This window comes from Mixophyes fleayi, chromosome 1 (assembly GCF_038048845.1).
Source record: "Mixophyes fleayi isolate aMixFle1 chromosome 1, aMixFle1.hap1, whole genome shotgun sequence".
In the NCBI taxonomy this organism is placed as follows: domain Eukaryota; kingdom Metazoa; phylum Chordata; class Amphibia; order Anura; family Limnodynastidae; genus Mixophyes; species Mixophyes fleayi.
In genome coordinates this window covers 135,672,177-135,689,659 of record NC_134402.1, presented here as the reverse complement: position 1 = coordinate 135,689,659, position 17,483 = coordinate 135,672,177, and the positions used below count along the sequence as shown (strand labels likewise).

Genomic DNA, 17,483 nt, shown 5'->3' with positions numbered 1-17,483 from the left:
CAAGACCTACTACATAAGTATTCCTCAAAACTGTCCCAATTTAGGCAGGACAGGCACGATTTGAGGGCTCTGTCCTGCTGACCCGATTGAGACAGCTTTGTGCAGTGTGTCGGAAAGTTTGGAGCTATGGCCCATTCATGTTGCTCTGTATAACAGATCAGAGGTGAACAGGTGCTGCACATATCTGCCACTGGTAAGGGTTTTTTCGGAGAGGGGGGAAGGTCTGGGGGAGGCCCATCATACCATAAGCACTAAGCATGCTCCTGAGGATGTGGTCACACCCCATGATGTGTGACGACACCTCTTCTCATGCACACCGCATAAGGGTGTTAATAAAAAAGCTCACTCTGAGATTACAACCAATAAGATGGGGACCAAAATTGGAAAGTAACTTTCATAATGAGGGTTGCTTGTGATAAATTTGATGTGCATATAAAGGCCACAAGCTGCCTGTTAGCTACCACTGGGCCAAATAATACTTTTGAGAATGCAAAATGAACATAATAGCCTCCTGCTGTATCTATTCGGGTGGCAGAAAAGGAAGTAAACATGGAACAAATAAATGTTTTTCTCCTTTGTCTGTGAACCTGTCTGTTTATGGAAATTGACATGCTAATTAAGACAATTTGTCCTTGTGACGGTTACTCATATCAGTAATTGCCTGTCCCAGTCGCTATGGCAATAAATACTAATGACTATGCAACTTTTGAGAAGGGACAGTCCATGCTTAGTTAACTGGAAAGATCTAAGTGCAATGCTCACAGTACATGCTATCACTAGCAGTTGGCACACAGGAAAAACATTGGATTTCTGGAACCTATGATAAGGTCCAGAAAACTCAGTGACGAGCTTGCAACGTTAGCAGTCACGTAACACTTCAGTCACCTTTTCTCCCCTTTCTCCTGGGTCACCTTTGTCTCCTCGAGGACCTGGAAAACCCTGAAACAATATACAAAATGACCTTGTCTGACTGTATGCATTGAATGCATTAGAGGGGGTTTAGTATTAGAAATGTATTTTTACATTTCTGTATCGCAAAAGAAGCAAAGAAACATTACAGCGCTGACAGCTCTTTGTAATTTATTTCCAGCTGACGCAAAAGACAATATCATAGTCTCGCTTGCCAATATTCAGGATTTTATAAGGTCAGAATCCTGCAGTTTTTATTGCATTTTTTTAAGATGTCATTTTTGCTTGTCAGCAATTTGGCCAATTTACTTTGTTTAGCTAGTTCACCTATGGTCAGGAGCAGAAGAGTACATTGGCAGTGGTCCAGTGATGCCATTCTCGTATTCTGGCCTCCAACTCTATTCTAAATAGACTTAAGTGGGGAACACGTGTGGTCCAGCACAATGTGCATAGCCGCTCAGAAGAGGCCTCCTCTCTGCTCAGGGGGGAGCAGGAGACTTGCGCGGGGGGGGGGGGGGGGGGTGACCCGGTATTGCCAGGCCGCAATCAGCTCCGTGCTCCATAACCACTGCACAGTCTCCACCCCCTTTTGTTGTGCCTCTGGTTATGGTGTGCAGTATGGTGACTTTTCTCATCGCCATATAGAACTATTTAGCACATTTTCCAATTTGCTGTTGCACATAATGGCCAGGCTTATTGTTTACTTTAAATACAGTGGCCACTCATTTCATATCAATGCCGTATTTCAAAATTTTGTCATAGATACTTAATTAATACAAATTAATTGCAGCTGTTTAGAAAAAAAAGTAAAATATGGCAAATCAAAATAAGTGAAATAAAACATGAAAAGGAAATGTTTCAGGGTGTGTACATAAAACATGCAAAGGTCCATGCTTTATTTATACAACATATGATTTCATGACTTACATCTAGACCAGGCTCCCCGTCTTTACCCTGCGAGAAAGATCATATACACTGCTCATGAATTCACATCCATTTTAATAACGCAATAGCGTTAATTATAAACATTTTAAAAAAGCATTCTCTTTAAAGTAGACTAGTCACCTACACAGTGGCACACTAAATAGATATATGAACGGACAATACATAAATAAATGTGTTACATGCTCATTGTGCTCCTGAGGACATTACAACATAAAACTGTAGGAGGCTGGCAGCTTTCAGACAAATATCTGTTTACTGTCATTTTCCTGACACTACTCTATTACGTAACGAAGGGTCAGATCGTTATAGCTGATTTTTTGTCAAGACTGGAACGTGTTTCACTAACTGTGCATTAACATTAGGGTTTAACTTAGGGTGTACTATTAATTTTGATATTTGAAGTCTTCAGGTACACATTACCTGAACAGTTTTGAGATACATCATTCAAAATGTTTAGTTTAAATACTGCCACTGAATAATAAAAGCAGATGAAACAGCGCACAATGTAACCTATGTAACTAAACAGAACTCACAACACGGTGTAGGGAGGTCATACCTGGTCACAGCATATCAGCCTACTGCAGGGTTTCTCAACCTCTCGCAACATGTACCCCCATGTGATGTAAATGTTTACAAATTAAACTCATGTTCTGGTGATACAATCTGCAAGCTCTACTTTTGCATCATCGTTCCTTTTAATGGCATTTCACACTGTATTTGTGAATTCAATGAATCGATGAATAGAGCCGAGATGACAAATGGTCTATTTATTCTCTTGGGGCAGAACCGGGAACACTCCACCAGCAAAACATGCTTTATTTTGTGCCAAATGAGGTGAATATTTTTGATAATGTTGCTATTAAAATGTTTTAAAAAATACTCCTTCTGATTAGCTTTGTACATTTTAAATTTTTTACTAATACCTTTAATGTTAACATTGTTCCATATTTGAGACAATTCCTATACTATTTTATCCTTTAAATAATGTAACTGTGCTTTCCCATTTCAGTATTTCTAAATATCTTCATCACTCTCTTTCCCCATCACCACCCTCTTCCCCCTCTCATCATTATTATTTCCTCATCATCATCATAATTCACACATCCCACATCAGTCCCATCTGATTGCAGAGCTCAACACAGCAGAGCAGGACCAGCGACATACTGCAGCACGGTGGCATAGTGGTTCGCACTTCTGCCTTACATCACTGGGGTCATGAGTTCAATTCCTGATAGCGGGTGACGGATGCCACACAGAAAACAGGAAAAGGGGGAAGAGAATGGCACACAGAAAGCAGGAAAAGGGGGAAGAGAATGGCACACAGAAAGCAGAAAAAGGGGGAAGAGAATTGCACACAGAAAGCAGGAAAAGAGGGAAGAGAATGGCACACAGAAAGCTGGAAAAGAGGGAAGAGAATGGCACACAGAAAGCAGGAAAAGGGGGAAGAGAATGGCACACAGAAATCAGGAAAAGGGGGAAGAGAATGGCACACACAAAGCAGGAAAAGAGGGAAGAGAATGGCACACACAGCAGGAAAAGAGGGAAGAGAATGGCACACAGAAAGCAGGAAAAGGGGGAAGAGAATGGCACACAGAAAGCAGGAAAAGGGGGAAGAGAATGGCACACAGAAAGCTGGAAAAGGGGGAAGAGAATGGCACACAGAAAGCAGGAAAAGGGGGAAGAGAATGGCACACACAAAGCAGGAAAAGAGGGAAGAGAATGGCACACACAGCAGGAAAAGAGGGAAGAGAATGGCACACAGAAAGCAGGAAAAGGGGAAGAGAATGGCACACAGAAAGCAGGAAAAGGGGGAAGAGAATGGCACACAGAAAGCAGAAAAAGGGGGAAGAGAATGGCACACAGAAAGCAGGAAAAGGGGGAAGAGAATGGCACACAGAAAGCAGGAAAAGGGGGAAGAGAATTGCACACAAAGCAGGAAAAGAGGGAAGAGAATGGCACACAGAAAGCAGGAAAAGGGGAAGAGAATGGCACACAGAAAGCTGGAAAAGGGGGAAGAGAATGGCACACAGAAAGCAGGAAAAGGGGGAAGATAATGGCACACAGAAAGCAGGAAAAGGGGGAAGAGAATGGCACACAGAAAGCAGGAAAAGGGGGAAGAGAATGGCACACAGAAAGCTGGAAAAGGGGGAAGAGAATGGCACACAGAAAGCAGGAAAAGGGGGAAGAGAATGGCACACACAAAGCAGGAAAAGAGGGAAGAGAATGGCACACACAGCAGGAAAAGAGGGAAGAGAATGGCACACAGAAAGCAGGAAAAGGGGAAGAGAATGGCACACAGAAAGCTGGAAAAGGGGGAAGAGAATGGCACACAGAAAGCTGGAAAAGGGGGAAGAGAATGGCACACAGAAAGCTGGAAAAGGGGGAAGAGAATGTCACACAGAAAGCTGGAAAAGGGGGAAGAGAATGGCACACAGAAAGCAGGAAAAGGGGGAAGAGAATGGCACACAGAAAGCTGGAAAAGGGGGAAGAGAATGGCACACAGAAAGCTGGAAAAGGGGGAAGAGAATGGCACACAGAAAGCTGGAAAAGGGGGAAGAGAATGGCACACAGAAAGCTGGAAAAGGGGGAAGAGAATGGCACACAGAAAGCAGGAAAAGGGGGAAGAGAATGGCACACAGAAAGCAGGGGGGGGAGAAAAGTGAGGATGCCACACAGGGGGGGGGGGGGGCTGTATATTCCTACTGGATATTTATATAACCTCACATTTTATGCAAATGTAATTTAGTGTTGTTAATATATTTACTTTGTGGCATAATATGATTTGGGGCACTACTGTATGGCATAATATGATTTGGGGCACTACTGTATGGCATAATATGATTTGGGGGCACTACTGTATGGCATAATATGATTTGGGGCACTACTGTATGGCATAATATGATTTGGGGGCACTATTGAGGTATGATATTACCCGGGGGCAGTATTGTGGTATAAAATAATTTGGGGGCACTATTGTACGAACTGGGGCACTATTGTGGCATAATATGATTTGGGGGCTATTAATTGAAAGTGGGGCTGTTTGGGGAAAAAATAACGTCTATTTATTAAATGCGAATAGGAATTATTTAATGGCATTGATGGTTGGGGGAAATAGGTATATTTCTTAAACGTAAATGCGATTTAATTTATTGCTGGGGTTGTTTGGAGGGAGGTATATAGGTTTATTTATTAAACGTGAATACTACAATTTTAATGCTGAGGCTGGAGGGAGGCCTAATTATAAAACATGGGTTGCATTGATTAAACACCAGGGCTGGTTGGAGGTTTCTAAATTACATGTACCCATTTTTTTTTTCCAAATAGGGCCTCCAGCATTCGAGGATCCAGACAAGCAGCAACTAAAGACACCAGCAGCCACAGGTGACAAGAACACAGGTGGGGAAGTCCCGAATTTTGATGACTGTCTCATTTAGTGAGATTTGATCAGACTACAAGGACAGTTGGGAGGTAAGTCCCACTTCACACTGTACTGCTTGTGAAGGCAAAGCTGCGGGCACCTAACAGTAGTGCACACAGTATTGCTTGTGTATTTGTCTAACATTGTGTCTAATATGATAACCATGTTACATAATAGGGGCCCCCTGTCTTAAATAACCCAGGCCCCCCGAGCGTTAATCCAGCTCTGGTTAGCAGGAGGAATCTGATAGTTGCTCCCAGTCCCTGGATAGTACACAGCCTGCAGAGCAAGCCGAGGAGCTCTAGGTCTCACAAGATTTGGTAATCTCGTGAGACAAAGAGCTTCCCTGTTCACTCTACAGGAAGTTCCCACCCTGATGGATGTCAGCAGCATAGATAAGTACAGTGGGCTGTGGGTGTCATAATGTGCCTGGGGGGATGGCGTGATGTGGCTGGGAGGGCATGATAAATGTAATGTTTTATTATAATGTATGTATCAATGCCCCATGTTGGCCATGCCTTTTTTGGCGCCGCCGATGCGCGACGGCTCACGATTTTTTTCCTTCTGGACCTGAGGTGGGCCTGTGTACTTTAAATGCCAGGGCTGATTTTTAGTCCCAGTCCAGCCCTGCCCTAGTCTGTGTGTGTGTGTGTGTGTGTTAGGGAATTTAGACTGTAAGCCCCAATGGGGCAGGGACTGATGTGAGTGAGTTCTCTGTACAGCGCTGCAGATCTAGTGGCGCTATATAAATAAATGGTGATGATGATGATGATACTGCTATTTTGTAGCTTGTGCTCCAGCATACCGGCCGCTCACTGCTGTACTGCAACATTACAGTCTTACTCCTTCAGAACTGCATGAGCTGAAGGATTATTTAAGATTTCAGTAAGATATGTTACTAAAATAGCTCATTTGCATAGAGCACAGCTACTTACCTAAGTAACATCTCTTAGTTAAGTAAAGTGCCATTAAAAGCCCTTTTTTGACACACTTTAGAACATCTAATGATCACTTTGGCCATCTCAGCTCCCAGTGTGGATATAATACATTCACTACATGTCAAATACAAGTAAGCCACACATAATCAAGAAATTACTAAAATTACAAAAAGTGAATACAAACCATTATAGTGAAAAATAATGAGTCTCATAATTAAACCCAACATTACCTGTGTATTTATACAAATGTCTAAGGTCCAAATTTATTTGGAAATAAAGTGTTTCATACACCACTGTCTATCTGTGTTGCAGTCTGTTGTCTCTATGTTTATTAGCCTTTTCATTTATTGCAATGTTGGGTTATCTTGGTTTTCTATAGTGGAACAGTCAATCCTAAATATTTAACATAACATACTGTTGACTTACAGGTAAGCCATAAGGTCCTCTAGGCCCTGGGTCACCAACGACTCCTTTTTCGCCCTGCAGGACAAACATTCACAATATTGTACCAGAGCTATATTACCAAAGTACAGTCAAGTGAAACAACATGTCTGATTTTACTGACCCCCCACTTTTGTGATGGATAATAGTTTTCAACCTGTTTCTGGATTTGAATTATGTGCATATGTTTACCTTTCATTAATAGTTATAAACCTTCATCTAGTCAAGGCCTGGAAAACCTGTGGATCACCAGGTGTTGTGAAACTACAAGCCTCAGAATGAATTGTTAGTAGCAAGCTGATTGCTGTCAGGGCATGCTAGGACTTGTAGTTCAACAAAACCTGGGGAACCACAGGTTGACCAGACCTGATCTAGTCCCTTGTAGGTCTAATAGACACTCACCCACGACTTGCTCGCAAAAATATGTCTCACATTATTACCAATTTGTACCCTGTCCCGCCGTACAATCCAGGCCCATTCAGTACAATATCATGGTCTATCCTGGAAAACTATCTTCCCAATATAGTTATCATTCCTCAGTAAATTGCATAAGCTGATAAATTCACAAAATATCTGGATCTTAGAGTAATTGATAGAGATAGATAGATAGATAGATAGATAGATAGATAGATAGATAGATAGATAGATAGATAGATGGACGGACGGATAGACGGATGGACGGATGGACAGATGGACGGATGGACAGATGGATGGATGGACAGATGGAAAGATGGACAGATGGAAAGATGGACAGATGGACAGATAGATAGATAGATAGTGTTAGATAGATAGATAGATAGACGGATGGACAGATATATAGATAGATAGATAGATAGATAGATAGATAGATAGATAGATAGATAGATAGAGTTAGTTAGATAAATAGAGTTAGATAGATAGATAGATGGACGGACGGACCGACAGACAGACAGACAGACAGACAGACAGATGGATAGATAGATCTTGTGAAAAGGGTTGTGTGATACATACTCTGTCCCCTTTTGGACCTGCTGGACCAGGAGGACCAAGTGGACCATCTGTGCCCTAAGAAGAGAATCAAAACAGATTATTAAATTCATTTGTCTCCCAGAAAAGTGTCATTGGTGGATCTTTTCCCTCCCTGTTCTGCAGGAGCACAGGAAACGTACAGATGTATTGAGAAAGAAATCTTGTTAGAAGGAATCATGCAGAGGTGACAAGTCATATGGCAATCATTATGTTAAATACACAATCCAGAATGCATCAAACAGGAGCACAAGACAAGACACAAACATGAACAGAAACACAAGTAATCATGTTTACAGAACATAAATTGATTCTTTTCTTCCCCAGGGCAATCAGTCTCCTGCAAACTGTGTTCTCTGTATTGACATCAGAATTGCAGTGTATTCCGCAAACCAGAACTCGCTGCTGGAACGGGCGCAGATTGATTGGCTGGTGGCATCCCCAGACAGTGAAGAGAAAGATACATGCCTGTACTGGAAGAAGTCATGCTAGAAGATTTGAAATACACAAAAGGAAAGTAGAGACTGAGGCCATTCCAAATAGATTATGTCTCATCTAAATAGAGACTGACAGGCTGTATTTATCAGAGTAACAGTCTTCTTACTGGATACACGACATTTGAGTGAATTTGAGCTGAGTGTTTAGAGCCCTCTTATTAAAATATATTTATTTCTATATGTACAGTATAAATATTTGAATATTTGTGTCAGGAGGTAAAATCGTTAAGAGAACCTATGTTGTACAGTTTATGATAAAGTGACAATACAAATGTACAAATATAGTAAAGCGCTTTCCTTTTCTGCCCTAAGTAAATATTCTGCCATCTCCTTTGACATGATACAGTTCACCCTTATTTGTGATTTCATACTATGTGCACTTAACATTGCTGCATCTTTGTACCCATTTTAGGGCAGTTCGTACCTATTCCTCCTCCAATCCTTTATTAATGTAGCCAAAAAAGAATGCAGCCAAATCCTCATTATGTCTTGAATATACACAGGGCCACCAAGAGGAATGTCTGGCCCCATACAGGAACTTATTGGGGCTCCTTCCATAGCCACTGAAGGGTGCATGACCACACCAGGTTGGAGGCTCTTTTAACTACGCAGGCAGGCCAAGTACTATTGTATTGACCCAAAGGCAATTTATATACAATAGCTACCCCACATATTGAGTATCACTAAAGCCTGCTCTATGACCCTATGAGAGTCTCTATGTAGTATAGTTGTGTGATGCAGTATAGTATAGAGCTGAGCAGGGGACAGACACACAAGACACTCACCCTGGGTCCTGGCTTTCCGTCGAAGCCAGATGCTCCCTGTATGATTAGGTGGAAGTACAGACGATGGGTATAACATAGGTGACAAGAACGTGACATTAGTGGGTGATGAACACATGGAGTAAGAACAACACAGTACAGGTGACCAGACAGACTGCGAAATGGCTGGATAGTTTACCCCTCACTAATGGTAAGTCCTAACGGCTCAGCAGAAAATGAATCAGTTCTCTGGTGTGTTAGAGGTTAGATTATAAGACATACACAAATACTGTCTTCATGTGAAAATATTTTGTTTTTATACTAAGGTTACAAGTAATATATGGGTGGACAAATTGTAAACACTAACCCCCATCTCTCTTGCTTCTGCTTTCCTCCATTTTGGGGGTGTCTCCTCTGGTTAATCACTAAGACCCTGCCTTCTATCCCTGCTATTATGCAGCTTGGGATGCCGATGCAATGGTCCAAGAGCAATACTGACTTGTACTCGGACTTTAAACAAGGCAGCTCATATTGAAGTGAAGACAGGACAGGGGGCAAGAGATGGGGTGGACATAGTGGTCTGCTGTGGCCATCTACACATGTAGCCCTTGTTTGTGAGGGCCTGATTCCTTCAGGGACACCAACAGCACAGAGGATGTGGGTCCCAGAGGAGGAACCCCCACAGTTCAGGTAAGAGAGAGCAAGTGGGGTGGGAGTAACTTTGCCATTTCTTTCACCTAATAGGTGGATTACCCTTTATTTATTGTGCTCAGATTTGACGTTTAGATTTTTTGCGGAACATTATGGAATGTATTACAGTTCCCTGCGCTCTTATGCCCTCTGGTGGACATTCTGGAAATCACAATAATGAACAATTGACTGAATTTTCAATATTCAGTATTTTTAAATCCAAAAAGAAGCAACATAATATAAAAACAGATTGGGGGTCATGTAGAGTTGGACACATTTGTCCCCTGAATGTAAAATTACAAACATTAAAAAGTAAATTTCTGTTCATATGCCCCTATCAGACATCTCACTATACATCCAGAAGTAAATCACTAACATATGCACCAGGATTACCTTATGAGTAGCATGTTTAGATGTGTGGCTTGACAGTGTTAGTACCTATATGTACACAATATAGTAATGTAATGAAGCATCCTATACCCAAAAGGAAACACTGTCTTGACAGGGTTATTAATAAATGCAAAAGTCTTATTTTAGGATGTAAAATATAATTAAATATAAACACAGATTAAATTAAATACATCTGTTATTTTCCCTTTAAAAATCAAATATAGCAGCCTAGAGAGGTCAATCAGCAGTCATCTAGAGAGGTCAATCGGCAGTCATCTAGAGAGGTCAATCGGCAGTTATCTACAGAGGTCAATCGGCAGTCATCTAGAGAGGTCAATCTGCAGTCATCTAAAGAGGTCAATCTGCAGTCATCTAGAGAGGTCAATCCGCAGTCATCTAGAGAGGTCAATCCGCAGTCATCTAGAGAGGTCAACCGGCAGTCATCTAGAGAGGTCAATCGGCAGTCATCTAGAGAGGTCAATCCGCAGTCATCTAGAGAGGTCAATTCACAGTCATCTAGAGAGGTCATTTGGCAGTCATCTAGAGAGGTCAACCGGCAGTCATCTAGAGAGGTCAATCGGCAGTCATCTAGAGAGGTCAATCGGCAGTCATCTAGAGAGGTCAACCGGCAGTCATCTAGAGAGGTCAATCGGCAGTCATCTAGAGAGGTCAATCCGCAGTCATCTAGAGAGGTCAATCCGCAGTCATCTAGAGAGGCCAATCTGCAATCATCTAGAGAGTTCAATCCGCAATCAACTAGTGCTGCGAATCTTCAGTATTATTTCTGTGCATCCTTACACCAGCCGTCCAGTACCCACAAAAACACGGCTCCTGACAGGTGTATATGCACCTGCATTTAAGTTTAACTTAGTCACAACTGAACACCCCTTAACGTACTAGGCCTATGCAGGCGTAAGAAGTCATAAGAGCAAGATGCACCAAAATCTGCATACGGACATATAATTACACATTATGTTTATGCATATTTTACGGAAATAGCCTTGTATGTGCTTATTTTATGTATGTCCTCCTTTCCCTACTGTACAGCGCAGCGGAGCACTGTGGTGCCTTACTAATCTACGATAATAATAATAGTAATATATACTTCCAAATCTACATGAGTCCCATTATGTCACATCCAAAGTGTTTAATACATTCAAATAGAGTGGTCCTGTATCAGAACTGCAGAGGTCTGATCCTTAGGACTTCTGCTCTGAGTATGAACAATGAACCCTCTAACGCATAATACTCCTGTCATTGTATATCCTGAACGATAGGTTTCCCGGGCATCAAGGTCACTGCTATTCTAATACACCTGTCTTAGCAGAGTTAAGGATAAAAAAGTAACAATTTAGCATAGAAAAATATTCCTAAAGACACTTTTGAAAATCTTATGCATATTGCGCCTGTCAAACCATTTCTTTTTACTAAACAATAAAAGTAAATTAAACCATATTTGGCTAAAGAGTTACTATACAAAGTCTAAAAACCTGCTTAATTAACCTTATACAGTACGGACATCCTCACATTTTGTACATATGTGTTGTAATTGAAAAATAATACAGTGTATACAGATAAAACTAACACTAAATATTTATAACATTATAGCGAGAACATTGATGAACAATGTTATACAATAATGATTCTTACAAGAGTTATCCATGCATCATTGAAAAGAAGCAAACAGTAAATACATACTGTTATTTGGTTAAAGCATTTCATAAAAACACACTTACAAAAAAAACATACACGTAACTCAGACATGACCACTATGCTATAAGTGTTCACGGTTCAACTTGGACATCATTAACATGGACAAGAACATAGATGACAGACATGTTATGGTAGCACTGGAGATGGATAAAGGAGCTATGTGAGTAAAGACACAAAGTTTATGGTGATTTTACCCTGCTCCGCATTTTGCTATAAAAATGTATATAAAATGATGATACGCCATTCACTGGAATCATTGAAATAAAAAGAAAAGGAAGCATATGGACTGAGGTGAAATTGAATAGATGTTTTACTTACTGGGAGACCCAGTGGTCCTCTGTCACCCTTTTGACCTGGCTCACCCCTCAATCCTTTAAGACCATTTAACCCTGGTTCACCCTAAATGTAAAAGTAGATGCCAATTTTGTTTGTTGGCTGTGCAAGCTGGTACAGAGGAGGTTCAGTTACTGACACTGCTGTAAATTCCAATCTGTATTATACTGTACTAAGAAGCACACAAAACGTGGCATTACAAATGAAAGGGCCACTGAATCAGATGCTGTGAATGTAGATGACCAGAATGCCCAAAACCACAGGAAATTCAGATGTCCACAGTTTAAGAAGAAAGGACAGAATCTGATGGGCAATGTGGTTCAGTGTGAAATACTTTATACAAACACAAACATTTCCATATGTTTATTGCATATTAATTTATAAAGTTATCCAATGTAATTTTATTAACGGGCAGCTCAAAATGATGCACCTTGAGTTGGGAGTACCCATATCCGTTATGCAGGCAGTTTACCCACTTTGACACAGTGCTTCATACCGCAATAACATTAACGTTTAATCTTGTCAGACAAACAAATGTAAAAATGACTGAAGCATAAAGTCTGGAGTTCTGCAGTTTTGTTTACTTAGGTCAGTTAATACAGATCATGTATTGGAATTTACAGTTTCTTTTAAACAAATCTTTAAGCTCACTGTATGGAAATGATAAAATACTCAGCCTAGAAATGTGGAGTTCACATCAACGCTTGAATACATTTTTTTAAAAAACAAACAGCTCTTTTACCTGAAATAATATTTGGAAAATATTTTTTCATCTGAATTTTATTCAGTGGGGTCTTAACTTTTCTACTATTTAAAGTTTCATGGGTGTCACTGTTTCTATTGGTTAGCAAAATGTCTAAATCTCCGATATTTGGATAGACATTAATTGTACATTCAGTTTTGTATGTAAATAAATCTAATTCTTCAATAATGAAAAATACCATATAAAAGTCTTTATTATTACACACAAATTATATTATGACAGATTGTTAACTTTATTTATGATATTATTCATCTTATATGAGCTTAAAGATTTATATACATAGAACACATATTGCACATGACATACACATGACATACACATGACATAAACATGACATACACATGACATACACATGACATACACATAACATACAACCATGCACCAATAAAAGTACAAATTATACAACTTCATGCTGTATGCATTCCTTACAAATAAAACAAAATGATGTGCACTTACCTTTGGACCTGAAAGTCCATGTGGTCCCTAAAATGAAACAATACATTTTTGATCAATCAATAGAAAGACATAACGTTGTAGGTATTTGAGTTTTTGCTATTTCCATAAATGACTAGAAAATCAAAATGAGGTCAATCTACTTTCTAAATAAAGCACCCATCAGTAAATCCAAATAATACATATCATAATGCATGTATATCATACAGGTGCTATATATATATATATATATATATATATATATATATATATATATATACCAGATATACATTTTCTATATATGAGTTTTGCTCTATTATCTACCAGTTCATCTGGCCAAGCCAATACATTACACATGAAACAGGCAATAGCTTATGCCTGATGTTATAATAAACCAATTTAAATGTAGCCTTTAATTGGTAATCTTGATAATAAAATAGCTACATGAGGTGGTACTAATGTAAGTGTGTTTATCTGTTACATGTAGGGTAAAACTGTAGTTAGTAAATAATAAATTGTGCTCAATGATAGAAAAATAAATGTGATATATAATGTAACTTACCATTGGGCCTGGCGGTCCATGAGGTCCTGGTGGGCCAGGAGGACCTATGATCTGTGAAAATAAATTGTTATCAGAAAGAAGAATCCAAACTCAGCTTAGAGTAATTAGGATTTAGACCAGTGTTGGCTAACCTGTGACACTCCAGGTGTTGTGAAACTACAAGTCCCAGCATACCCTTCCAGCAATAAGCTGCTATATATTTGCAAAGCATGCTGGGATTTGTAGTTTCACAACACCTGGAGTGTCACAGGTTAGCCAACACTGATCTAGACCATCCCTGCAGCACTAAAATCATTATAGATTGTTCAGTGTGAATAGTTATGATTGCTTCTGCAATTACCCAAGTAAGTCATTGTACAAAGCATGAAAAGACATATCTATATAATTTAAATGATGGTTTAACTATTCAGCTGCCAAAGTTGATTAACATATATACAAATAACAAAATAGCAAGAAAAATTAGAGATGAGGGGAGTCACCATGAAAAAATTGTGTAAATCACATTTCAAGTGAAACAAGCTAGTTCACAGAGGTTTGAAGTTCCAACGCTACAATCGGACAATATTTCATAGTGCAGTTTTGAAACTTTTGCTCATATCTACTAAAAGGCACAAGAATCCCTAGGTATAGATATACCAGTGCCGTAACTAGACATTTTGGTGCCCTGGGCGAGACAGGGCACCAGCGCCCCCCCCCCCATCTAAGTGGGCGTGGCATTTGACAAGTGGGTGTGGCCAACCTAATGTGTGGGTGTGGCTAGCACTTAACAGAGAGAGAGAGAGAGACTATCATTACTGGGCGGCACAGTGGTTAGCATTGCTGCCTCACAGGGGCAAATGCATTTTTATTAGTGTTTAAGTCCTCACTGTAAACTCCCTGATGCATTTGCATGTGGTAAACACAAAATACATAGTAGCGTACCTGGAATAGAAAATGTCTCCGAATGTGAATGTTACTATATGTATTAACTCCTATAAAAAATATTTGTGTAAACAGTGAATTCTAATGTCAACACCTTTAATCTGTGAGTTCCGATGTAATTACTTTAGTGTTTATTAGGAGCATGTGTTTGTATCAGAGGGAATAATGCTCCCCCTACTCTAAATAAAGTATTATTTTTGGATATCAGATTCCCAGTGTATCTCTGTGACCTTAATAAATCATACTTGCCCACTCTTCCCGAATTTCTGGGGGACACCCAAATTCTGGTTGGGAGAGCAGGCAATTCTGCTGCATCCTGCCCACTTCTTAGTGAAGGACGTTGCCATCTATGATGCTACTCATCATGTATCCCAGGCCCGCTGGCAAAATGACATGACTGTGGTGTTGAAGGGGGCGTGCCAAAATGATGCAGCTCATACTGCCCTACCCCCTCGTTATTGAACTTGATCTCCCCTTCGGGATCTCCCAGAGAGGAAACATAAGCTGGCTACTATGTTAAAAATACACTTGGCCTACACGCCTTATGTTTTATATGGTCATAGATGTCCTGTAAACCAGATATGTAACCCTTAAACTTGGATGCTACATAGGTTATAGAGGCTGCATATTCATTGCCACTGCTCAGAGGTATGCAGCATCCTGAGGTAGGGACACCAACTACAACACACCTAAAATAGGGATTATCAATCTCTTTGAAGAACGACCTTAAAATATGTACAAGCTCCAATAGGAATACAGACAGATCAGACACTCATGAATACAGTGCACACTGCATATGGCCGTTCTTGATAGGGATCAATGATTCTATTAGTTAACTTTTACCACTGCAACACTGATAAATCTTCAACATCTTTGCTGAATCAGCTATTAAAATACACAGCAAGCCTCATACTAAAATTTATTGCAGTCAACAGCAAGAACATCTCACCAAGTTCAATGGACTTTAAAGCAAGACCCTCATCCCAAATTGGTTTTATCTGCTAATTGCACCACTAAGTTTGAATGGGTCTGATCTACGATCCCATAGTGGCTTGGTTTCTGACCACAATTATGATCCGCCACTAACTTTATCTTCATCACTAGTACCTGTTTCTTGTGGCTTTCAGTTTAAATGAAATCTCCCCAAACAGATTTCCAAGAGCTTGGCACTTCTGCCCTCAGTGGAACGCATGCCTGGAATAGCTTGGCGCTTCTGCTCGCAGTGAAACAAGCAGGAAGTTCGGCATTCAAATGCCGGACTTCCTGTCAGTGGAACGCACATGCGTTCCACTGACAGGAAGTCCGGCATTTGAATGCCGAACTTCCTGCTTTCGGTGGAACGATGCGTTCCACTGCGGGCAGAAGGGCCAGGCTATTCCAGGTATTGAAGATATATTGATGCCGGGAATAGATTGTTGCTGGTAGGGGAGATGGATTGGAGCCGCGATTCGTCTGGGCACAGAGGCAGATATCGGGCGGCTGCGCCCCCTTGGGCTTGCGCCCGGGGCGGTCGCACCACCGGCACCGCCGTCGTTACGGCTCTGAGATATACAGTATATATATATACTGCAGGTAAACTATGCTAATATTTGTACATTAGCACATACCTGCCTAGTCTCATGGAATTTCCGTGAGGCTCCGGAATTTCGGGAAGTAGAGTAGGCATCCTCCTGGACTGTGATGGAGGCGATTTCGCACCATTAAGCTCCGAAATGCCATGATTTTTGGCTCCTACCCCCTGTCACATGACCTCCCGGAGGAGAAATTTAAAAAGTTGCCAAATATGCATTAACATTTTTCAGTTCAGAAACTATATATAATTAAGAGAGAACCCAAAAATCAGCAATACTCATTAAACGGCAACATTTCAATAAACCCCCCCCCCCAAAAAAAAACCTCATTACTTTGTGACAGTTTAAACCCTGGAATATAATCTTCATACTAGATAGACCAGCTGGGCAGCAAATTATACTTGTGCTTATTTGCAAATTTATATCATCTTGTGTTATATGTTAGGCAAATTCTTGCCATGGCCAATAGATAGCTAGACCTCAGTATATCAATATATTATACTCACAGAGGCTCCGTGCGGCCCAGGGCTGCCATGATCTCCTTTTTCTCCCTTCAGCCCATTTGCACCCTAGAAAACAGTTATCAGTTTTTGAAAATAGTAGCTTAAAATATTTTTGAGGGTGAAATTTAAAGGAATATTGAAATGCAAAATTAAAATGTTCCAATATGAATCTTCCACTGCAGCTGTGTTAAACAGTAAAGCATTACATTCCCACTCCATTAAAGACAGATACAGCTCCTATCACACTATCACATCTTTAGGACAGGTAGTAGTCTGCATGCCAATGCTGACTACCCCGACAACACTTACCTCAACATGCTGACACCAGAGGGCTCCTTGCCTACGAGGATCGATGACGACTAGTGTGTGAAGTGAAAGGAACCAATCACGATGAGCCAATAATTCGGCGCGACTTGATGACGTCAATGACATCTGCTATGCTGTTACCACTGCTGTTAAGGGGGCAATGTAAGTATGCGGCCATGTACAATGTACATCGCTTTGCAAAGTACATTGTACATAGGTGCAAAGAACATTACCCCCTTAACAGCAGCGATAACAGCGTTGCGGATGTCATTGACGTCATCAAGTCACGCAGGATTATTGCTTCATCGGGATTGGTTCCTTTCGTCTTACACACCAGTCATCATCGACCCTCGTCGGCAAGGAGCCCTTTGGTGTCAGCAAGTAG

General features: G+C 40.6%; 1 protein-coding gene across 1 annotated transcript in view; it reads right to left on the bottom strand.

The window, feature by feature from the left end:
• COL25A1 (collagen type XXV alpha 1 chain) overlaps positions 1 to 17,483 on the bottom strand; it is a 369,306-nt gene that overhangs the window by 12,704 nt on the left and 339,119 nt on the right. Inside the window, exons 27-34 of the mRNA XM_075200693.1 lie at positions 16,796 to 16,858; positions 13,798 to 13,848; positions 13,260 to 13,286; positions 12,026 to 12,106; positions 7,642 to 7,695; positions 6,637 to 6,690; positions 1,837 to 1,863; positions 886 to 939 (exon numbers count right to left, since the gene is read on the bottom strand). Of these exons, the coding sequence (XP_075056794.1) occupies positions 886 to 939; positions 1,837 to 1,863; positions 6,637 to 6,690; positions 7,642 to 7,695; positions 12,026 to 12,106; positions 13,260 to 13,286; positions 13,798 to 13,848; positions 16,796 to 16,858 (411 nt within the window). The remainder of the gene's footprint in view (positions 1 to 885; positions 940 to 1,836; positions 1,864 to 6,636; positions 6,691 to 7,641; positions 7,696 to 12,025; positions 12,107 to 13,259; positions 13,287 to 13,797; positions 13,849 to 16,795; positions 16,859 to 17,483) is intronic.